A 26,188-nucleotide genomic window follows, 5' to 3' on the forward strand; every position below is an offset into this window, starting at 1 on the left:
CGTCGTGCCTTGCGCAACGCGGCCGCCGGCGACCCTTCCTCGTCTGGGAACGATTTCTTTGCCACATACATAAAAACCTCCCGAGGGTGTACGTAAACTGGAAATCATTCTTCCGTTTTTATAAGGATTTACACGTATTACAAAAGCTCAAGATTTTTTCTCTTTAGAATTGTGTACCGAATTTCATGGAAAAATTTACTATCGCAACTTAGACGTGTATACCTATCGTTAAATGCATTAAGATACTCGACATGAATAACAAAGTTTGTCCTTAGACTTCCGGAGACGGCAGAGTGTTAGGTCAAAATCATGAATACCCTCTTTGCACCTAAGAAAATAATCTCATACCCGGCTCTCGACAGCGAAGTACAGTTATGCGTTCAATTCACTAAAAAATGTTCCATTAAATGCTCTCAATGTCATCTCTGCACTCCAACACCCAAAAAAAATTTCGACCATTGTTTCTTTCATCCATCTCTTCATACATTGTTCATTCACGACAGTTCTCAACTGTTCTCCTAAAATCCTTCCCTCACGCCAACATGACGGCTCGAAAACTGCAGCGTAGAGGTAGGCAAAGTTTAATGAAGGATTTTAGGTAAACTATAACATATTAATCAAATAGAATTGTCTATGTGTATATATGTTAACCAACATGCCTGCACCACGCACCTCAGACACGCTGCAGCCATGAAACTTGTATCATTCGATGCAGACTGATGTTCACTCTCGTGACCCGTTAAACTGTTACCACTGAATCTTAATAGCGAAGAGTTTAAAGGCCCATATTGTAGATAAAACTATTTTTTAAATATTTATATTTAATGAGGAAATTAAAGTGTTAAGATTCTCAATTGTGTACCAAATGCCACTCTCTTTTTTGAATGCTTGGAAAGGTTGAAATAATTTAATGTGAATCTGAACGATGCTCACGGGATTTTGTGCTTGGTCGAATTCAGTAGTTACATTTCAGCTCCAAAATAATAATTATCGATGTTTATGCTTGCCAATGATATGGCTTACTTGAAAGTTTTCCTGAAATTAAGAGAGCAGGCCAGGGGAGAGGGAATGCAAGCGAAAAATCTTTAGTAAAATGGTTTTCAGCTGCGTAAAATCAAGTACATACGCTACATCAGTTCACTTTCAGTTTCATTCCCTCGGATCTCATGTGAGGAAATCACACGTTATTCCGGTGCTCCACCATAGGGCCCCGTCACAAAAAAAATTATTTGTGGTATCGAGAAGATTGAGAGGGACTTGTCCGAATTGTTAGAAATAGCTGAAATAAAGCGAAATGTTTTGACTGCAGTCATGGGTTAAGATCATGGGAACATGGTTTTTCGCTAAATTAAAAATTTCGAAAAAGAGTGCAGCAGGTTATTGTTCTCCCAAATGTAGCATAGTTATTCACAGCCGAATTTGAATTTGCTTTTTTAGACCAAGAATCAAACTAGAAATAAATGTTATAGCATATATATTTTGAACTCTCTGTAGCTGCGATCAATAACATCCAAATTAAAATTAGTAGATTCTTCCTCTTATTTACTCGCTAAAATAATTTCCAAGACTACAAACCGTAGGTACGCATCTAATTGTAAAGCTTCCCTTACACGGGTGTAGAACACAATTGCATTCATCACATCATATTTCAAAAGGTGATTCCGTGAATCCTTTCAGTCATTATGCATTTACATGCCCACTTGTGTATGCGTTCTCCAGACATTTTCTGATACTTGTTTGCCTTAATCAGAAGGGTGTAATAACCATTATGCATAGACTTTTCATTAAAACTTTGGTCATAAAAGCGTGCTCAGTGCTTGGTATTTTACGTAATGTACTTGTACGAGGTTTGTTCAAAAAGTATCTCGGCTCGTGTGTTTTTTCAAGAATCATTTATTTATTCGCGAATATCTATTTCGTCCCCTTCAAAGTAATCCCCATTCGATATTGGATCCACTTGTGCCAACGTTTTTTCCAGTCCTCGAAGTACTTTAAAAAATCATTTCTTGTAAACTTGTTCAGCTCCTTCTTCCATCCAGTCTTCATCTCGTCCATTGTAGCGTAGCGTAGTCCTTTCGTGGGCCTCTTCAGTTTTGGGAATATGGAAAAGTCACTGGGGGCCAGACCTTGGGAATACGGTAGCTGTGTCGCCATTAGTTTATTGTTTTTGGCCAAAACTCCGCACACAAGTAACGGTGTGTGAGCAGGGACGTTGTCATGGTGCAAAAGCCAATTCTTGTTCTTCCGCAAATCCGGGCGTTTGTGGCAGATTGCGCATAACTTGTAGGTAATGTTCCTTATTTGCCGTTCTACCCCGTGGCAAGAACTCATGATGCACCACGCCCCTGCAATCGAAGAAAACTGTAAGCAAAACTCTCACATTCGACCAAACTTGGCGGGCTCTTTTCGGTCTTGGCTCGTGCCGCAGCTTCCTTTGGGATGTTTGAGCTTTAGTTTCCACGCCATAAACATAAACCCATGATTCGTCACCAGTTGTGACTCTCAGCAGCAAATGTGGGTCGTCGAAGACAGAGCCATTCAACTACCTCATTAGCAATTTTAATGCGTTGCTGTTTTTGGTCGATATTGAGCAATTTTGGTACGAATTTCTTGGCGACCCGTGTCATATCCAAATCATCGGTAAAAATCGAATGGCACGAGCCAATCAATAAGCTTAGGTCCTCGGAAACTTCCCTAACGGAGAGTCGACGATTGGCCTATACTATTATCTTCACTTCATCCATGTTTTCGTCTATTGTTGACGTGCTCGGGCGTCTGGCACGCCCTTCCTCCTTTACATCCACTCGGCCCTCTGAGAACATTTTGTACCAGCGATAAACGTTGCTTCGGTACAAGGTATAGTCTCCATATGCCACAGTCAACATTCGGAATGCGTCCGCGCACTTAATTCCATTTTTCATACAAAATTTGATGCAGATTCTTTGATCAAGTATTTGGAACAGGCAAAAATCTAAGACAAGCCAAAACGCGTCCAAGCAAAACGGCTGTCAACAATTAACAGAACATTCATAATGGGAACATTCAATGGCAAATCGCGATACTTTTTTAACTGACCTTATATGCACATTTCGTTGCTTATACTCCCTAATTTGTCAGACTCTTCAACTCTACGCTCACTATATTTGTGCGCTTCATTAATAATGTACTCGCCTACCACAGATTCATGCAATCCAAGCCTATGCTTAAGTTCTTAGGTCGTTTTACTCATTTGGGGCTGCTTGAGGTATTGGTATTTGAATGCTACCATGATAGATGTGTTATTTTGCAGCTAGAGTAAACAAGACAGTACGCAGTAGGCTTTAAAAAAGAGGAAAATGTTATATCCTTGAAATCTTTGCTCTGCCACATTGAATTACCGTCCGAGAAACGTGGTTGGCGACGCGCGTCAGTAACTCAGTAATGCCTTAGCAGTAGACGGATGAATGCCTACTTGAAGGTATGGACGCAAAAAATGAAACTTAGTAGGTCACGATCAGATACGCAGGGAATTAGATCAAGGTGCCATCAATTTAATGATCACACATATTTCATTACCGTATTCCCGTGATTACCGTATATTCGCACCTCGATATCATCAACAGATCTGGCTACATCTATTTTCGCAGAAGTGATTGAAAGCATTATTAAAGCCTTCATCAATTTTTCTGCTTGAAAATGTAGTCTTTGTCACAAAGCATGAATGGATTCATAAAGAACGTTACTTGAGCTACGTTAAATTGTTGAATTTACTCTGTTCATTTCACGTAAAATGTGTAATTATTTTCAATTTTTATGTAAAATTTTGACTACGATTTTATAGTTAATTAAATGACGGTGTGACTAAGTATTATGTCAACCATAATTAAATAATTACTAATTCATAAATGATTGTTTTGATTCTAATACTCCTGCACGACTATTAGGTATAACTTAACTGTTTGTAATAGCACAAGCACATTTCAATTTAAATGTCTAAATCTTTGTGTAAAACTCGGTATAAACTTGATAGCCTGATTGTAACAATGCCTAGAAGGTAATTCTGGCACATGAAAATATTTGAAAAGTATAAAAAGGATGTTTATTTAACAGAAATAACAAATATTGATACACAATAATTTTCGATAACTATGGTTTTACTAGTCTGATATTGGCCGAGTTTGAGCGAACTATTTTAAGTATATCCATTGTTAAATGCATAAATTGAATCTTCGGTTTCGAGTATTCAGGGAAAATATTTCACATCCACACCATATGAGCCGATCTTGCTAAATTCAATGCAATTGTTGAAACGAACTCTACTGCTGACCCACAAGTCCTGACTTCGCGAGCATGGGAATAAATACTTCCCAATTCCTAAAGTCAAAAGTATCATGCTGTTGTTTCCATCCGAATGTTTCTTATCATCGTGCCGAAATGTTTACGGTTGAAATATTGCAGGTTTCCTTTTATATGGGACCACATTTGTAACAATATACTCGTGTATTTTCTTGTATCATTTGAGTCATTAATGAAATAAGGTATACGATACCATTGAATATTTTTTCTTAACTTTTTATAGCACGAGTATTATGAATATGCTAGCAAATAATTTCAGAAATTTCGTTGTAATACAAAAGCTTGCGACCCTATAAACGTGAACATTTAATTGCTGCTTAATTTCATCTAAATCGTCTTCGCTACACGAAGCTATCCTAGTGCAAATGAAGTTCGTAGTTGATTCAATTTTTTTTCGGATAGGGCCAAATCTCTGATCAGAGATGTAAAATTGGTCTTCTACCCAAAGTTGAAAAGATGAATGATTTTAGAGCTGACATAGAAAATTAAATAACTTGGGCTTAGCTGGGATGACTAATGTCATCACCCGCACTCCCAGTTCCCAGTGAAATTTATCATCACTAAGCTACCACGCTGCCATGGGAAATTGAACCAGTCTGCAGGGCACGTTCGTGAGGTGGATTCCCACCAAATGACCGCTTTCGAATTCACTCCCCGAAACAGACAATCGCAATACACCGACGGAGGCAGATTTAGAAATCTCAATTTTTTCCCCACCGAGGTTTTTCGACGTATGTTAAGTCTCAGCAACTGATGAAGAAACGGTAAGTTTACGGCACCAGAGTCAATTGACAGTAAACGTTTGCATACGTGCTCAGGTTTCTCAGTAAATCCTCACCAGATATTTGAGCGTATCTCGTAGGGCAGGTAGACGTTGAGCCAATAGTCAAGTCTGGGGCTTCGGGCAGTGGATACCCACGGGGAAAATGGCATTTTAGCGAAGAGTGCTGACTTCCCAGGATAAAATGGATGGAGCAAGAGAAGAAATCTTGATGAGATTTCGTGGAAATCGGGGTTGTATTGCACGTTAAAGAATGAGATTTGTAATATGCTGACGAAGGCTGAGATTCAACCACCAAATAAGCAAAACAAAAGAAAAATGACTTATACCATTACGTCAACCCGTGGAGGGGATAAATTGAAGAGGGATTTGAAGGGGAAGTTATCTTACTCAAAATGATAGGAGCAAAAGAGAAAGGATGGATGAGGCTTTGGCTTGCAATCTAAAACCATAATGCCACCGCTAACCTTTTTCCCAAATGTCTCTCTGTTACTTTCAAACGCCCCGCCAACCTATCCGATCTCCTCAAATCAACCAATCCACTCCTTAAATCCCCAACCCGTCCCAAAACCACTCCCACGCCATGCAATAAACCTAGATGCAAAACATGCCCTATTTTCAAAACCAAAATCCCATCCTTCTCCTACCCGCTTTTTAACTATCTCCCTTTAATTCCCCAATTGCACATCTAGCAATGTAGTGTACCTGCTGAAGTGCCAACTTTGCCCTACCTATGATATTGGGCAGTGTACCACACCCCTTTATATTAGAATTAACAACCACCGAGCATCATGCAAGAATTTTTCTCTAATTGATAAGCTCCCTATCCCCAAACACGCCTCCGAACACAACACTCCCTTTGATAAATGCTATAGTGTATCCATCATAGCATCCCTCCCACCCTCTGATCCCCCACTGAAACAGAAAACATTAGAGCAATCCTTCATCTGGCTCTTGGAGTCCTGGAATTAACCAGGAATCAATATTAGGCATTAATTACCCTGCTCCAAGCATATTTTCATCCCCCCTCCACCCCATCACTTTCTATATTTTCCCCACCCTTCTAACGCTGCCCCTCCAAACCCGTCCCTTCCGAATTCTCTCCCCACCTTCCCCTTCCAGCCATCGCTCCAGCCCTCGTATTCCCTTCAGTTCTCTCTTCCTTGATAAAGGTGGCCACGACCACCGAAAATTCGAAAAAATAGTGAATCTCTTTTTTGCGTATTTTTGTTCGCGTCCACTAGTGCTAAGTTTTATACATTATATGTATATATATATATATATATATATGTATATATATGTATATATATGTGTGTATATATATAAATATATATATATATATATATATATACTACCTTGATCAAAAATTTCCCGGAATTTATTCAGAAAATTAAAAATACAAGTTTATTCATCTAAATCTATATTGTCCCCTTCAAAGTAATCCCCATCGACTGCAACACACTTATGCCAGCGCTTGATCCAATCCTCGAAACATTTTTTATATTCGGTTTTCGGTATGTCCATCAGTGCTTCCTGCGATTTTTCCATTACTTCCTCTCGGCTGCTAAAACGCGTTCCCCGTAATGGTTTTTTAACTCGATTGAACAGAAAGAAGTCACAGGGAGCCAAATCAGGTGAATTCGGTGGCTGTTGGATGGTATTTGTTGCATTTTTCGTCAAAAAATTACGAATAATGATAGCACTGTGCGACGGTGCGTTATCATGGTGCAAAATCCACGAGTTTTCTGCCCACATTTCTGGTCTCTTTCGGCGAATTGCTTCACGCAAACGTCTCATAACGCCCAAATAATACTCTTTGTTTACTGTCTGGCCTTCTGGCAAAAATTCATGATGCACTACACCGTTGTAATCCATGAAAACCGTCAGCATTGCCTTCTTTTTTGACTGAAAATGACGTGGTTTTTTTGGTCTCGGCTCATTTGGTGAACGCCATTCACTTGCCTGATGTCTGGATTGCGTGTCGTACTCATAAACCCACGTCTCGTCTCCAGTAATGATCCTTTTGATGAATGTGGGATCGGATTCACCCTCGCAAATCATGTCTTTTGCGACGTCAACACGGTCTCTTTTTTGCATGAAATTGAGGTCTTTTGGCACCAACTTTGCTGCTACACGACGGAAACCCAAATCATTAACCACAATGTCTTGGGTGGATCCATAGGCAATGTTCAAGTCCTCCGCTATTTCTCTGATGGTTAATTTGCGGTTATTGACCAACATTTCTTTTACTTTATCAATTTTTTCACCGACTTTCGATGTCGATGGTCTGCCACTGCGTTCATCATCTTCGATTGACTCACGACCACTTCTGAACCGCTCGTGCCACTGGTAAACGACCGTTTTTTTAGAGAATCGTTGCCGAAACACTTTTCCAACATTTCCAACGTCCGTGCGCCACTAAATCCATTTTTTACGCAAAATTTAATACAAGTTCGTTGTTGCAAATTTAAATCCATTTCTGAAATTGTAAAAAATCGCCAACACACACAGAGATAGATGTACTCTTGGCTACGTAACTTTTGCAAATGTCAAGTTATGACACTAAGATTTAAAGGGAATATCAACAACAGATGTACCAATTTAACAAAAAAAAACAGAACTCAAATCGGAACGATGGGAGCGCCACACGGTGGTTATTCCGGGAACTTTTTGATCAAGGTAGTATATATATATTTGGTAGTCGTTTCCATCCAAAATCTACCTTAACCAGTAGATTACTTAATAATAATAATATATGTTATCATGAACACATTGAAACACGAAAACCTGCCTTATGACGGACAAATATTCATTCACATTGATATAAAGGAAAGATGTAAGGAAAATTGATAGGAACGCATATAAAAGACGAACACAGGAGAGGTGCGGGAGACAGAATTGAGCGGATCACAAGGGCAAAAATGTATCCTTGACCGGGGCATGAACGTCTCCTTGTGGCTATCCGTGCAACGAAACACACTTTTCCTACCCTTAATGACGTTTTATGATTGCTTTAAATGCCGTCCTTTCTTCTTGTTTCGCCCATTTCTCCTTTGCTGGGTGAAACAGCTCCCAAACGCCATCTCCTGGCTAAAGAGCCATGGCAATTTGTTGCATAAACCTCCCGCAGATTTCCTCAATAGCTCAAGTGGTTAGAGCATCGGCCCGGCAAGTGGAAAGTTCCGGTGTTCCAGTCCCGGTCTAGGAAATATTTTTGCGTTTGTGATCTGCTCGATTCCACCTCCCCAACCTCTCCTGTGTTCGTCCTTTGTATGTATTCCTATCCCTTTTCCTTATATCTATTTCCATGCAAATGGATACATATATATATATATATATATATATATATACATTTATTTTTTTTAATACAGTTTAACTCATTCAAAACTCAAACGCTTTAGGCACTATCATTCCCAAGACGCCTTTTTCTCGGTCCTTGGAACTTTCACGTGAAGGCAATAGTTAAATCTACCGTTTAAGACGCAGCTTATAAGGCTTGTTTTTTTGCGATGGATGGTGTTCCCTGCGGCACACTTTAAAGGATCGTTCGCTCTCCTCAGCCAATAGAGTATTGATCAAAAATAGCGTATGCTGTCTACAGCTCCGACCTTATCTTTTTCTCTCTCTCTATTCTCAACACATCCAAAAGTAGACTAATAACCACTTCATCGTTAATTCTTACAAGCTTATCCAGTAATAATTATTTTACGGCTGCGAATTTAGCATGCAATGTGAAATTAAAATGGTCATTTTCCTTGTCCAAAAAAATTCCTCAAAATGATGGATAGAATGTTCGGTGAAAGATCGGCATCCCCTAAATATTCTATCTTCTACACCATCAGCGAGGAAATTTAGGATTAGGAAAAACATTGAGGATGGATGGAATACCCAGCGGGTGAGCTTCAAAGAAAACCGGAATCTTTCAAACGTTACGGCTTGAAACTGATACGGGACAAATCGTTCCCATCAAACCACATAATGAACCAAATGGCAGGAAAATCATCAGAAATAGCCATTCCGCAAAAGACGAACATGAATCCGAAAGGCGAATAATGGCTGTATAGGCCGAGTTGGGTTAGGTGTGGTTCGGTCTTTGAGAAAATCTGAAGTGTACCTGAACCAGTAAATCGAGAATCGGATGAATGCTTAAATCCACAGTATCTATTTGAGATATGTTTCATCATACTGCAAATATATTTCATAGAGTTAAATTTGGATAGGGAAAAGTTTTAATCTTCACGCTCCTGAAGGTTGTCCCCGAGCAACTAAAGCAGTTCATACGAAGGCATACAGGCTGAAGGTTACACTGCGAACCCACAAGGGCAATTGGAAATAACTGCGGCATAATATCACTGGGAAATCTTCGACGTACCCCTTTCAAGGAAAAACGAATGCTATAGAGTGCTGAGTTTTACGCTTGTCCTTCGCAGAGCATGAAGTCATATCATTGGGGAAAAGAGCACTGCATGAAACTACGACTTAAGACATCCCACTGAAGCGTCACTTGACACGTAGCCGTAATTTGCTTAGACCTTAAAACCAGGAAATAGTTTAGGAACACAGGTTAAAGTAAGTTTTGATACTTTATTTTTAGGTCTTTTTACTTTTACTTTAAAATTCTGTTGCAGAGTATTTGTGCCCCGAGCTAATTAGTTTTGGCGAAGGGAAGAATTTACACCGCCTCTAACCGAAAGAACCTGCTTCGCTCTAGCATTTGACGAGTATGTTTTCTAGCGAAAGATGGAACAAAAAATCCATGACCGCTGCATTATTATGAAAAGATATATTTTCATTGCTTCTAACCTTCACTAAGAGTATTTGGAACCTCGGCATTAGTTCATAAATCCCCATGACCAAGGGCAGAGGGGAAGAAAGTCAACAGCAACTGTTGGCTAACGAATTCCCGGATGCCCCAACCAGAGGCTTCCAATTGTTAGTCGCGGTTCGTAAGGAGTACTTTCGCTTTGCACGCACGCTATTTGAAATGAGGCGATGACGAAATCCGAAGGACTCGAGTAGGCCACCGAAGATGGCTGGAAAGAGAAAGGGGAGCGAGAATTTGCAATACCGCTGACTATTTCCCAGTTAAATCTACGACGAAATATACCTAGCGTGGGAAGTAATCAGCCTAAGTGCAACACTCCGACGTTGATCATGCATATTTGTCTTCTATATGTTTGTTTACGAATCTCTTCCACTTGAAAGTAGAGTGCATTGAATAAAATTTAACCAATGTAACCGTGTTTTGCAGCATTTTAAATTAATATTATGGCAACACCGCTGGATGTTAAGCTAAGCATATAGAAACTATTCTTAAGTACTCAGTAATATAGGAATGGTACGGAGTCAAATGTTAAAATACTTTCATGTGTACGAAAAATCATACCAATATTATCAAACTTTTAATATATTAAACCAGTAGATTGCTGGGTGAGATTAATTTTGTATCTTTAGCATCGCAAAATACGTTTAAATTACTATTACATGATTAGAATAATTGTGTAATGAATTAGAAAATAATATTGCATCCAATAAAGAAATATCTTTAATACTTCCCATCTCCACAGATATCGTAAGACAATCACTTTATACTTTAATATTACAATTGCGCTTAGAGAATTAAAAATAACATGCTTTTCGGCTGAATAAATGAACATAAAATTTTCGATTTTTAAAATTTAATCAAAGTACGTTTCGTTTTCATAGGAAACATTTGATTTGCAGCCGAAGATTCATTTTTGGCACTCACTCATCAAACAGTTGAACTAGTTTTTGAAATGGCGACGAATCGGGTATTTTTTCGCTACCCTGCGAAGAAAATCCCAAGGAACGCTCAAGGTCCGTAAAGAATGTAACACGTTACATAGCAAAATTCTCTCTCGCTCCTTGTGTAGCGATCTCCTTCGCCCCATAACTGTATTTTATTCGCCGACTGAATGATTCTGCTTTGATCGTAATTGGCAGCTGCAACGGATGCGGTGACGACGCAGCAATAAATGGCGAACTCTTCCTCACCGTATGGCATGGACGTTCTCTATCTGAACGAGCGGGATGGTATTCGGGAAAAGGGAAAAAGGGTAACGAATGGGAAAAGGGAGAGGCCCCCAGTGTCACTCACTCCCTCCAGTTAACCGGTTGGGTAACGGAATCAAGACCGCACTTTCTTTCGAAGCACCAGCCTCCCGTTGCCTGAGGGGAAAAGAAGGGCATTTGAGTGTCTACTTCCGTCTTAGACCCGTGGCCTAGCGCTGATATTCGCAGCGCTAGCAGGACGGTGCAGCGGTCCAGCGGGCGACGCCAAATTTAGCATCGAAGTTCCCTGCCGGGAGTATAATTGATATGCTTTAATTTAATAGTCCCAGGGATTAGTCATTTTCATGACATAATAATGGGAGGAAATCATAGGCATGAGCCATTAATTCCTTCTTTATTTATTTATTTTAAAAAACTATTCACATTCAGCAGTATCGCCAATTTACAGTGAAAAATATGACAAACATGAAAGAGGACAAAATACAATAACAGCATAACAATAAATTACGAGAACCGAACATGGGCAGGGGAAAATTTAATTTGTTGAAAGGTGGGATGAAGCTTGAGTGGTGAAAGGGTTATATGATAAATTAAAAGGATCGACAGTGTGAGGGGGAGTATATTTAGAAGGGCGGGGAGGCGAAATAATGAAATTGAGCGCTTGGTGAGAGATATTCTAGGAATAGGCAGATGGAGTAGGGAGTGGGTGCGGGTGGATCGAGTTGGTATCCTGAAGTTGAAGAGAGAGAGCAGTTCAGCCCAATGAATAGTCGAGTTTAGGGGGTTGTGGAGGAGTTTTAAATCAGCTTTAAGTCTGCGGTTTTGGGGACTAGAAATGGATGAAGAAGACAGAATAGCATTTGATTACATATTGCGGAAATGTGGGATTCAGAGTTTGACTATTTTGGCAGAAGTGAGAGATGCAATCGAGGGATTTAAGGTTAGTTGGGGATGAGGTGGACCAAATGGGGGAGCAATATGATACTATGGGGAGGACAATTGTAGAGAAGTACGAATGGAGTGCTATTGGATCTTTAATTTCTGTGAAGCAGTAAACAAGGTCTAATAGGGAAATAACCTGATTTTTTACGGTCTGTACGTGGTCGAAGTAATTTAGTTAATGGTCAGTTAAAACGCCAAGATCTTTCATGGTTGTTAGTCTATTTAATGGAGTTGAGTTAATTGAGTAGTTGAACATCAGGAGTTTTTTTCAGAGCAAGAGTCATGATGTTGCATATTCCAGGGTTTAAGTTAAGCTTCTAGGTATCACAGCAGAGGGAAATTTGATGTGAGGCAAGTTGAAGGTGAATACAGTCAGAAGTATTATTAATTTGCTCGTAAATCTTGCAATCATCAGCATAGAGAAGGGTATGGATCTAGGAGGAAAGGAGCCGGGAAGGAAGATCATTAACGAATAAATTGAAAAGATATGTCCCAAGGTTTTGTTAAGGTTTTCGTAGTCCTCACTACAAAGGATAAAAAATTTTAATCTGAGATTAAACCGGGTCGGATGGGGCAGTGGCCAACGTAATGGCTCCCACCGAAAGGGACCCGGGTTCGAATACTGGAGACGGTAGATAATTTTCAGTGGTTAACGATCCCTACTTGAGGTGCTCTGTGGAGAGCACTTTGCATCAGTACGTCGTCCGTCGGATGGGACGTTAAAATACGGACCCCTAGGCAGACGTATCAACAGATAGATGCAGGCATACTATCGTAATAATAGTATCTCCAGGAGTAAAGAAGTTTCAACAAGCATGAGTAAGGGCCATCATCCTAGCAAGAGAATATTCCTCAGATATCAATTTGATGCAATAAGTATCAATGATTTTTCGCGTGATGCATAAGTTAGGGGTACAATTTACCGATTGGTTTTTGATACCAATAATAATGATAGTATCTTGTTGTATCCGTTTAGGTGGAAATAGAATTGAAGTAGTGCGTTCTGTCAAATATCGCCTAAAGCCTTGTAATTTAACACCTATTACAGGCTCTTGTGACGTCTCACAAGGTGGCACACAAAATGATCACGCAAAACTTTACAGAGCAAGGGATGTCAAAACGAAACAGCAAGGATATTCGATAGTTTATCCATTAGCGAAATCCCTTTAGTGGTACTCTTTTAATGATACAGAAGAAAGGAGTCATCTCATCATTATAAGCTTATCATCTTTCCAGATGTGCTGCTGCGCAACCGATCGTAAAGAAAGATTATTTTGTGGTAGAGCGATGTTTCGACGAAAATTTGATACGCATTTATTGAAAATTGATTTGGAATTAAAGAAATCATGTAAATGATAATATTATTCGGGAGGTAGCTGAGAGCTAGCTGATGTAATTTTCGCTGTGAAGGTTAGATCAGTACTTTGGTAGAAGCAGGACTTCTGGGGGAGAAAGGAAGCGTAGAATCACGGCGTCCGCGTCAACCTGGTCATAAAGATACCATTGGATTGATAATCAAGCATCCCATCCCGCGGAAAGAGTAATGCATGACCACCACAGAGTATCCAATCACCGGCGGCATAAGCGAGTAAAATGCGTCACTGACGACTTTCGAGGTCGCGGGGAGTTGTCAGTATACTGTACTGTCAGTAGGCGTCACCAATCTTGTTCCCTAGTTTAAAATAGAGCCATTTTGCCAATTAATTTGAAAATTTTACTATGCTGTACATTTTTAATACTGCGTTGTATAAATAATCAATAGAGGTTAGTGATAATCTCGTAGATACGAGTATACAGTAACGTTCAATGAGGGCGATAGTTTCCTGAAAAAATCTTTAAAAAATTAAGCTTGTTTGAGTTACGCAGTGATGTCCGATGTGGCCAAGTGAAAACTTTATGGAAAGGAATTTTCGCCAAAGGTAAATAAAAATATATACATATAGCAGATCTCGAAGGGAATTTGGAAATAAACCAAATTATTTCACAGCAAATAGGATGCTCTTTTGAAACCGCTAACTCTTAAAGAATGAGAAAACTGGAGCTGCTGGAAAACTGACTGGAGTGCTTATAAATGTTTGAAGTCATGTCGACGTCTCTTGATAGTCCAATAAAAATGAAATATTCATTTTGGGACATGTAGTCCTGTCGAACTCGTGGGGCTCGACCTCTCCAGCAAGAGCAGTCGTCACTTCGGGAACAGAGGCCCGGGTATTCGTATTCAAGGAGGTATTTTTTCTAAATAGCTATCATAAAATACCTCAATCAAACTTTGAAAAAGCAGGAAAAGGGGAATATGGAGGGCTCTGTCGTGTCTGATCTTCAGCAGTCATGCCGACAAGGTGATCAGTTAAAATAGAGCACAATTAAATTTGCTCTATTGTACTGTATCCACACATGTATGGAAAAAATTCATAATGTTACTCATGTAGGGAATATGAGAAACATTCTGAAATAAATGGAAAACATTGCGATGAAATGTAACTTACACACACGTACTAATGCAAACGAATAGCTAACTATTGCAACATAAGAGAATCGGTAATCTTTCTCTATAAACTAAGAAAGCTGTTATCAACTGAATGTTGGATTGATAGATGAGGGTAAGGCTAGCCTCCAATAAAGCGTAATATGACGTGTGTGCACTTCACATTTCAGGATAGGGGGGGGCAGCTCCTTTCCTTGTGTCATCTGTGGTTTCCTGGAAAGATCTGGGAAAAGAAAAAATCACACTTGAATGAGGCTGAGTGTGCCCAGAGCTGTCGAGAGGAATTGAACCTGGGCCCCCCAGTCGGTTCGTAGCGATCCCAGCTAACTACTCACTCGACTACCATGCCCCTTAAATCCTTTAAACTATAATCAAACCAAATATTGAACGAAGAAATAACTGAAACAACAGAAAAGAGAGCAGATGTACTTTGAAAATTATCGGGAGAAAAATAAAGCTGCCCTCTACAGAAAATTACAAAAAAATGATGTGATTGAAAAAATTGCACTCGTTACAAGTGTATGGTAAATTAACGTAAAAAAGCAAAACATGTAGCATGGATATGGAATGTGCTCAAATCAATTCACTAATAGGAGTTTCTAGGTTTAGAAACTTGTAATATTATAAATAGTTTAAAGAAACGGACGAATAAGAACCTAAGATTAAATTAAATTTAATGCAGACAGAGAAATTAATGCATGCATGAATGCAAATAGACTGAGTGTGCGGTAGTCCAGGGGGTAGAGCGTTGGACTACTGACCAGTGGGCTCGGGTTCGTTTCCCGGACAAGCCACTCTGGGCACCTGCAGCTCCACCCAAGCTACGTGATTTTTCGGGTACCAGATCTTCCTGGGATACCATAACCGGCACAGGGAAAGGAACTGGCCCCCCTACCCTGATGTGTGAATTTCATACACTGTAAAGGGCTTAGTACTGGGTGAACTCTACCATCACCTACCAAACCGACCCACGGGTTGATTACTGTGTTTATGGTTTTTTTATTACGAAAAGCTATTGATATAAAATCGCTCGGAATAACTTTTCATATTATTTAATCGCTAGCATTACTCCGCAGAACTTAAGTATTATGTTGTGTTGTCATAAATATAATTTTAAACCAATATAGTCTTTTGATATAGACAACCTCCTCCATTAAAAATTGAGGAGGTTGTCTGAATCAAAAAGTGAGCATTGGTGACAGGAGTCAAAAGTGCAGTTTCACGCGCATGACGGATCCGTCGTGCTTCGTTGTAAGAGTGGCACGAACCGATGAGAAAACCTTTCATTAGGCTCTTGGCACTGCTTTAATGCTTTTCATTGCTGCAAAACTAGTTTGATTGCCCTTGGAGGAAAACTATGAGATTGGCAGTTGATTGATTGAATAGGGAAAGAACTATTTCGTTCGTGGTACCACAAAGTAAACTTATTTCCCACCTTCCGACTGCGTTAATTGTTTTGACGATTTCATTGGGATGAGATTGAAAGTTGATAGTCCCTTCTTCCTTTGAACTCTTATAAATTACAACAAAGACAATCGCAAGCATTCATGCCCTAGGTGGAGGAAAACCCATGTAGGCGGGACTCGAAAACCGCAGCCACTGGATTGGCAGGCACGGGCGTAAACCCCCTCCCCCCGGGGCCAGCTCAAGGGCTCGCATTCATTCGCCAATTGACCTTTCACATGGATATCAATAGTTATTAGTAAAAGCGCAGATAATTCCTGGGCCTGATCCTTTTTTTGATGTGTTAAGGAATTCACGCAAGAATTTATTTTATTAGGAATACACTGCATAAATTTACATGGCATAATGTAAGATCATCTCCTTAATTAATTTAGATGCACGTGCAAGCTGATTTTTAAATTTAAGATGTGGGTAAACTGCACTTTTGAATTGGTTTTATTCGAATTTAGGATTGAAAATATTCACTCAGAATTCAATTTTTACTACGTATATTTGGATTCTTTCTGAGTATTGACGAGAAAACATTATTCAAAACTTAATATTGAGCTTTGTGTTAAGGGATTCCAGCATTTGAATTTGCAGGACGAGGCTTTAATGGTGAGGGTGTGGGGAAGAATGGAATATAGGAATGGATAGCCAGGAAAACCAAGCGAGAGCTATTAGGCGTGGTGGAGAAAGATGGAAAGATCGTGGTTGAAATTCGAGGTCAAAACACGGGTGGATCTTCTCAACAGCGTTTTATATCAGTACCTAATTAAACCTACTCCGCGAAGAGATACTAGAGAGATAATTATATATATATACATATAAATATATCTTAATATAAATAAATAATATATATATATAATTATATATATATATATATATATATATATATATATATATATATATATATATATATGTGTGTGTGTGTGTGTGTGTGTGTGTGTGTGTGTGTGTTTGTGTGTGTATGAAAAATTCCCATAAAATGTGGGAAGAAGAGGATATGTGGATTCGTAGTATCTATGAGGAAGGAATCTGGCCGGAAGACTGTAAGATCAGTGTTAGTACCTATTCCGAAAAAGGTAAATGCTACATCATGTGAGGACTACAGGACGATAAGCTTGATATCCCACGCAGCCAAAGTTGTTCTAAGGATCATAAACAAAAGGATAGAGAGTAGGGCAAATGATTATTTAGGGGATGATCAGTTTGGGTTTAGGAAGGGGAGAGGTACGCGTGATGCCATTGCAGTAATGCGATTATCAATCGAGAGGAATATACTATAGAACACAATCGGGAAGTATTTACCTGTTTCGTAGATTTCGAAAAAGGGTGTGACAGAGTGAATTGGGGAAAACTAATGAGTGTAGTACAGAAAATAGGAATAGATTGGAGGGAAAGGAGGCTAATCCGCAACCTGTGCATGTCTCAGACTGCTCAGGTGCCAGTGGCGAACGGGGAGTCGGGATGGGCAGTGTAAGGAAGAGATTACGGCAGGGTTGCCCATTATCATCGTTGCTGTTAAACCAGTATGTAGAGGAAATGGTTAAAGAGGCATGGGAAAAACTGGAGGTAGGAATGAAAGTGGGCGGGGAATCCGTAATATCAGTTAGGTTTGCTGATGACCAAGCTTTAGTTTGTCAGTCAGCCAAGGGTTTGCAAGCATTGCTGAGCCAATTGGAAATTCAGTGCGACAGGTATGGGATGAGAATTAATATTAATAAAACAAAGGTTATGCGATTTTCTAGAAAGAAAAAGGCTAAGCTTAACATTAAAATACGAGGGCAAAAACTAGAGCAGGTAGAACAGTTTACGTATCTCGGTAGTGTTTTGGACCAACACGGTCAAAGTAGTAGGGACGTAAGGAGAAGAATTGCGCTAGGCAAAGAGGCTTTCACAAGGAGGAGGGAGTTGGTGACAGGGCCGTTGAGTACGCATATTTAGAAAATACTCGTAAAAACTTTGATATGGAGCGTAGCTATGTACGGTGCGGAAACGTGGTCGGTAAGGTAGATAATATAAATAAATATAATATAAATATTATAAATTATAGATTAATTAATTAAATATAGATAAATATTCCGTGACTCCTAACAAAACGCAATACAGCAACCTACTCTACATCAGCTCCTGCTCCAGTGACCACGTTTCCGCGCCGAACAGAGCTACGCTCCATATCAAAGTTTTGACGATTCTTTCCTTAACATCCTTATTCAACGTCCCCGACATCAACTCCCTCCTCCTTGTGAAAGCCTCTTTGCCTAGCGCGATTCTTCTCCTTAGGTCCCTACTGCTTTGAACATGTTCGTCCAAAACACTTTCGAAGTACGTAAACTGTTCTACCCGATATATTTTTTACCCTCCTGTTTTAATGTATAATGTTTTAATGCCTTTATCTTTCTAGAAAATCACATAACCTTTGTTTTATCAATATTGATTTTCATCCCATACCTGTCCCACTGAATTTCCAGTTGGCTCAGCAATGCTTGCAAACCCTTGGCTGACTGACAAACTAAAGCTTGGTCATCAGCGACCCTAACTGATATTACGAATTCCCCGCCCACTTTCATTCCTACCTCCAGGTCGCCTCATGCCTCTTTAATCATTTCCTCCACATATGCTTTGAACAACATCGGTGATAATGGGCAATCCTGCCTTACATCTCTTCCCAACACTGCCCATCCGGACACCCCTTTCCCCATGCACACCTGAGCAGTCTGAGACATGTACAGGTTGCGGATTAGCCTCCTTTCCCTCCAATCTATTCCTATTTTCTGCAATATACTCATTAGTTTTCCCCAATTCACTCTGTCACACCCTTTTTCGAAATCTACGAAACAGGTAAATACTTCCCGATTGTGTTCTATAGTATATTCCTCTCGATTGATAATCGCATTACTGCAATGGCATCACGCGTATCTCTCCCCGTCCTAAACCCAAACTGATCATCCCCTAAGTAATCTTTGCCCTACTCTCTATTATTTTGTTTAAGATCCTGAGAACAACGTTAGCTGCGTAGGATATCAATAATATGTATATATAAAAAAATAAATATAAATATATATTCTCATTCAAATGTGTTTATTATACATGTGTTTACATATATATTGATACATTGTGTGTATATTAATACATGTATGTATGTGTGTCTATATAATAATCATAGATGAATGAAATGGATATTATACACAACCTGGGAAGAATATGCGCGATATAGTACACTGCTTGGTTTGTGGAGCAACTGTGAGGGCATATCTACATGCCCTCACAGCGACGCTGACCTTGGAAAGCACGAAAAAATCCGTAATGTTTCTCCGCTAATAAGATGCGTTCGAAGAGTGTGTTGTAGAAATGAGTTGTTAGATCAAAAATCTTAAAATAACGATTGATGCCGGTCAAAGTACACCTATATTGAAAGGATGCATGAAGCTCAAGCTTTCATCGGCAGAGAGCGTATTATGGATGACATGAAAGATAATAGAAAAACCCTTTAAAAAGAGTTACCAACGTAAGGGTTACATAGTTGATGGTAGAGTTCAGGTCTAAGTCCAACGGGATCTGAATTTCACGCATAAGGGTAGGGGGCGTCAGTGACTTCTCCTATGCCGGTTATGGTTTCCCAGAAAGTTCTGGTACGCGAAAAACCACATATTTAAAAGAATTAAACGGTGAAGTTAGATAGCGCTAGCGAATAAAAGCACAGAGAAACACATAGAATGGTTTGAAGTTGGTTTGTGTATTTTCCTCACCAGTGGTATCATTATATATATATATATATACATATAGAAATAGATATAAGGAAAAGAGATAGGAACACATAAATTACGAACACAGTAGATATATGTGTATATATATATGTATATATATATATATATGTGTGTATATATATATATACACATATATATATAAATAAATAAATATATATATATATATATATATATATATCCCTCCCCGGACTACAACCTTGACGTGGTGGAAGGGCTTGTGCGTTCCGATGACCCCTAGAGCTGTGCTGGCGGGAGTAATAATTATTGCTCCTGGTAGGGTCACCCATGCCAGATAGGTCGAAGGTTAGGAGCCAGACGAAAGGTAGTCCACGCAGCGTCTGTTCCTCAGTGAGGCGGCTGCAATGGCGTCTGACCCCAGTGGGGCGGCCAGTAAGTGATGGTGTCACGTTAAAAACACTATTGAGGAAGGCAACGGGAAACCACCTCAATTATCATTCCCTAGAAAAATATGATGGACAATAGAGATAATTTGAGTCCTGGCAACCACGGGGCTCGGCCCAATCGGCCGTGTGTCGTGCCCGGCAGCGGGGGAGGCAAGGCTTCCGCGGTCGTCATCCCACGAAACCCTTGCAAGGGAAAACCAGCAGCAGCAGGACAGAAGACGCAGGAGAAGAAGACAAAATTAGTTAGAATAGGAACGTGGAATGTTAGGACAATGATGAGGACAGGGAAATTGGAGAATGTTAAGCGAGAGATGGAAAGGGGAAATATAGATATTTTAGGTCTATGCGAGGTGAGATGGAAAGATAGCGGGGATTACTGGAGTGATAAGTATAGAATAATATACAGCGGTGGGGACGAGAGCCAACGAGGGGTTGCCATAGTATTAAATGAAGAGGTAGGAAGAAGCGTAGTCAACATAGAGCAGGTAACGGATAGAATACTACTAGTGGAGATAAAAGCAGAACCGACGAACTTAGTTATTATTCAGGTATACATGCCACCGAGCAACCATAAGGAAGAAGAGGTCGATAAGATATACGATCAGTTAGAGGACATGATCGCGTGTGTTCCAGCAGGGAAACATTTGATAGTGATGGGGGATATGAATGCGACGGTAGGCGAAGGAAGAGATGGTGATGAGGTGGGCGACTACGGTTTAGGCACGAGGAATGACCGCGGGGAGAAAGCAGTTGAGTTCTGCAGGAGACAGGGGTTAGTCATCACCAACACTTGGTTTAGACACCACAAAAGACGCAGGTATACATGGAAAATGCCAGGTGACACAGGAAGATATCAGCTAGATTATATCCTGGTTAGACACAGGTTTAGGAATAGTGTGATAAATTCCCACAGCTTTCCGGGAGCGGATGCGGACTCAGACCACAATTTAGTTGTTATGAAATGTAGCGTACGTTTCAAAAAGATAAGGCAGTGGCGGCGAGTTAGAAAATGGAATGTAGAAGCATTAAATGGGTTGAAAAGGAAGGAATACAAACAGGCGGTAGAGAAAATAATGGAGGATGGTAAAGGGCTTATTACTATCGAAGAAGAATGGGAAATGATCAAAAAAGGGTTGTCTAAAGCCGCAAAAGACACTATTGGAACCGTTAACGCTAAAAGGACTAGGAAACCATGGATCACGGATGAGATGATTACAAAGATGGATGAGCGGAGAAAATGGAAGAATATGAATACAGAATTAGGCAAAATGAAGTACAAAGAATTGAACAACAAATTGAGGCGGGCAACAAATAAAGCAAAAGAAGCCTGGTGGAAGACGCAGTGCGAGGATATGGAATGTCTGCAGAGGAAGGGTGAAATCGGTGCGCTGTACGGCAAAGTTAAATCGTTATCGGGAAGTAAGAAAGGAAGAGCTATGCTAATAGTTAGAGATAAGGCGGGTAAGGTAATAGTTGACGCAGGAAAGATCCAAGAGAGATGGAAGGAGTATATAGAAGAACTGTATAGTAAAGAACTCAGACCAACACAGTTAGACATTGAAAAAGAAAATGACGTAGAGGAAGACAGCTTAGGTCCAGGCATACTAGACAATGAGATAAAAAGGGCATTAAGGGAGATGAAACTAAATAAGGCCGTGGGGGTAGATAACATTCCCGTGGAACTTTTAAAATGCTTAGGAAAATGTGGGAGGAAGAGGCTATATGGGCTGATCCGTAGCATTTATGAGGAGGGAATCTGGCCGGAAGACTTTGTGAGAGCAGTTTTAGTTCCGATTCCGAAAAAGGTAAAGGCCACGTCATGTGAGGACTATAGGACAATTAGTTTGATATCCCACGCAGCTAAAGTTGTTCTCAGGATCATAAACAAACGGATAGAGAGTAGGGCAAATGATTACTTAGGGGATGATCAGTTTGGGTTTAGGAAGGGGAGAGGTACGCGTGATGCCATTGCAGTAATGAGGTTATTAATCGAGAGGAATATAGAACACAACCAGGAGGTATTTGCCTGTTTCGTAGATTTCGAAAAAGCGTTTGATAGAGTGAATTGGGAAAAACTAATGAGTATATTGCAGAAAATAGGAATAGATTGGAGGGAAAGGAGGCTAATCCGCAACCTGTACATGTCTCAGACTGCTCAGGTGCGGGTGGGAAACGGGGAGTCAGGATGGGCAGTGTTAGGAAGGGGTGTAAGGCAGGGTTGCCCATTATCACCGTTGCTGTTCAACCTGTATGCAGAGGAAATGATCAAAGAGGCATGGGAAGAACTAGAGGTAGGAATGAAAGTGGGCGGGGAATTCGTAAAATCAGTTAGGTTTGCTGATGACCAAGCTTTAGTTTGTCAGTCAGCCAAGGGGCTGCAAGCATTGCTGAGTGAATTGGAAATTCAGTGCGACAGGTATGGGATGAGAATCAACATTAATAAAACAAAGGTTATGCGATTTTCTAGAAAGAAAAAGGGTAAGCTTAACATTAAAATAGGAGGGCAAAAACTAGAGCAAGTAAAACAGTTTACGTATCTCGGTAGTGTTTTGGACCAACACGGTCAAAGTAGTAGGGACGTAAGGAGAAGAATTGCGCTAGGCAAAGAGGCTTTCACGAGGAGGAGGGAGTTGATGACGGGGACTTTGAGTAAGGATGTTAAGAAAAGACTCGTAAAAACTTTGATATGGAGCGTAGCTATGTGCGGCGCGGAAACGTGGTCATTGAAGCAGGAGGATAGACGTAGACTGGAGGCTTTTGAAATGTGGGTGTGGAGAAGAATGGAGAAGGTGAAATGGACAGAGAAGAAAACAAATGAGGAAGTACTTGGTATGGTGGGCGAAGAGAGGGGTTTGTTGGGAGCAATCCTATGGAGGCAGGAAAAGTGGATGAAGGGGGTGTTGACCGGCAGTGGGATGTTGAAGACTGTGATAGAGGGTAGAATGTTGGGCAAAAGAGGAAAGGGAAGGAACAGGATAGGGATGTTTGACGGGATGAAGGGAGGAAGAAAGTACTCAGAGATGAAGAGGGACCTGGTGTAGAGTAGAATTTAGGGTTGTGTTTTGTTAGTAGTCACAAAATATTTGTTTGGTAGTTGTGTCCATCGAAAAACCTACCTTAACCGGTAGATAACCTTAAAAAAAAATATATATATATATATATATATAACGATTGTACGGAAAAACTCACACGAGCGGCACAATAATGGGCTGACACAATATAACACAACAAATAGAAAAGAATAGACACATTTAAAAGAACACTCACACGGTAAATTGTTCGAGCTTTCGGCCCTCTCAAAGGCCTTCTTCAAGAGAGACTCTCTTGAAGAAGGCCTTTGAGAGGGCCGAAAGCTCGAACAATTTACCGTGTGAGTGCTCTTTTAAATGTGTCTATTCTTTTCTATTTGTTTTATATTATATATATATATATATATATATATATATATATATATATATATATATATATAAAGGGAGTGAGGGGATGATTCGATGGGAAAAAGTTATCGATGTTCATATGTCTTTTTCTTTGATTATTAAGATTTCTTTGATTATCTTCATATTTCTTTTAGGGCTTTAGCTCCATGCATGACTGCCTCGGTGACCAAGTCCTGATCGTTACTGAAAAAAACCGATCTAGCTAGAGTGATAATAACCCAGAACGCAGTTACGGCCACTTGGAGACCAGACCAACGAGATATTTCAGTTTCCAAATTGACGGCTGTTTATCTCTCATTCACATTACCCTTGTTTTTCGTGCCGAAAAAATGTACGCGTAATTTTAGTTTCTGTACTGCACAAAAGTTAATGAGACGATACTGGGAGGAGATAATGCATGCTAAAAAACTAGGTGAAAAATAAAGAACAGGGAACATTTTGGGAGATAAATTCAGGAAGGAGTCGCAGTGAAGGGAAAGGAATACTAGTTGCGGAAAACCAGTGTTTGCAGAGTTACCAGCTGATTATTTTGATCAAGTCATACGCTTTAGAAAGTACTGGTACCATTAGTCACCACCCTTTTATTTTAACGCAACTCTGTTATAGTCCAAAAAAGTAGCTCTAAAGTTAAAATAAATGAGAGGAAAGACGCGACGCTGAAAATTAGTAGGTTGGGCTCCAACATTCGTATCTACTTCAGCAGTATTCATATGCTCAGCATTTGTCGTTCTATTGTGAAAAGCGAGAGGGAGGTGGTCACGGGAGTGCGTAGTGGCTGCTATGGGCCATGCCACAGGAGAACGTGGAAGTCGTGGAAGGAGGACGGCGTACGTGAAAACAGCTAAGAGAAGAGTGGGGCGACGAATTTTACTATTACAATGTTGCGGCGTGGGAAATACATCTTTATACATACTGTCTGCTGTAAAAGAAGCAAATCAACCCTAAATATATGCACAAGTAATGGATAGGGCTCGGAAAATTCAGGCATCTCTTAATATTTATACGACGACCTGTGTGTACCGAGGGCGCCCACGCCCGGTTTCTGGAAATGGTCATAATGAAAGAGCTTGGTTAAATAAAATGCTCAATTAGGTAATAAATATGGCATCTTGTAATAATCAATTTTATAAAACTTGTATTTCATCCTATAAATATCATCGTTTCAAATAACGAAAATCGTGTCATTTTACGGAAAAGGAGGGAGTTGGAAGTTTAAGACCGTATTATTTTTTCTAATGCGAAAGGAGTTTTCGCCCTCCGTCCGACAAGGAAGGAAATTACTTATACAAGAAAATCCCAGGGCGCGAAAAAAATTGAAAAGCCTGCGGCCACTCATTCACCAAATAATTGCTCGCAATATAAAGAATTTTCCGATAACCTCGCTTTACCTACGTCCTTTGCCGATTCTAGTGAAATGCCGGATTTACCGAGCATGAGAAACACCACCTGCACCATTAACAGAATTTTGGAAAAATAATTAGGTTTTTGACGATATAGCCCCGAATTTATATGGAAAAAGCCAAAGAAATATCAGCACTACTAGATCCATACAAATATAAAGCAACACAAGATACCTATGTATTAAAAAAATTAAAACATAATAAAACGTCATGAAAACCGCATCTTAAATCATGGAACAATGTGCTTCATGATTTGACTAAATTTTAATCCTCCTATCTCATCTAGAAGATATTTGGTAATACTTGTTCCGCTGCAATAAGGACGTCCGCCCTTCACTCCAATGCATTATATGACCTGCAGATTCAATTTCTGGACAATTAGGTGATAACATGTAAATATGCACTCGAGAAAAGATTAGCTCGGCCTAAAAGGCGGTGGAAGTATATCCTCACTATGAAACCACGAGCCCGCCACCCTCCACTTCGAGCACATCCTAGGAACCCTAATGAGCACCACCGCATGGCCGGAGTGATCAAGTCTCCGAAATTATCCCGAAATGAAATCTCGTCGCCAAACCACCGAGATCTCAAGACCAAACGGCCGTAGACTCACCGGCCCACGGTCCGTACTTGGTGGCGAGGTCCCTGGGGCAGGGCAGGAGCCCTCCGGGGACAAAATGAGCCCGGATGCCGTTAAGGAGGACCCAGACGTTCTTGAGCACGAGCCAAGCAACGACCAGGAAGCCGATTAGGGCGTGGATCACTATGAGCGGCGGCAAGGACACGGGAGTCTCGGCCGGAGCAGTCATCACGGTTCCCTGGCGTGGAAAACACTGCCGGTGAAGTGAGACGTGGACACCGTCAAAAGTCGGCGTGGCGGCTTTTGCCCCACCTCCCGCTCTTTCTTCCTTCCCCAGCCCCCACACAGTTCTGAAGCAAGCCACCCCTCCCAGCCCACCACGAGTATCACTTTCCCTTCCTGCTGCCGCTCGCGCCCCGCCGTAACTCCATGTGCGTCCCCTCTCCCCCCCTTGCACCGACGAAGACGAGTGGAGACTGGTGTTGATTTATTATTTTTATGCTTTCTGCGAAGGAAGAGGCTGGCGGCCTTGGGAAAGGTTTCGGGGGCATGTGGTCATGTCACTCGAAGGTTTAGAC

At 40.5% G+C, this 26,188-nt stretch overlaps 1 protein-coding gene across 1 annotated transcript in view; it reads right to left on the minus strand.

Moving 5' to 3' along the window:
* LOC139687042 (inactive hydroxysteroid dehydrogenase-like protein 1) overlaps positions 1–25,852 on the minus strand; it is a 158,686-nt gene extending 132,834 nt beyond the window's left edge. The window contains exon 1 of the mRNA XM_071584146.1: positions 25,644–25,852. Coding sequence (XP_071440247.1) covers positions 25,644–25,839 — 196 coding nt within the window. The 5' untranslated portion in view covers positions 25,840–25,852. The remainder of the gene's footprint in view (positions 1–25,643) is intronic.
* Between the last annotated feature and the right edge of the window lie 336 nt (positions 25,853–26,188).

The sequence above is a fragment of the Hetaerina americana genome, unplaced genomic scaffold, assembly GCF_022747635.1.
Source record: "Hetaerina americana unplaced genomic scaffold, ioHetAmer1.1.p SCAF_16, whole genome shotgun sequence".
In the NCBI taxonomy this organism is placed as follows: domain Eukaryota; kingdom Metazoa; phylum Arthropoda; class Insecta; order Odonata; family Calopterygidae; genus Hetaerina; species Hetaerina americana.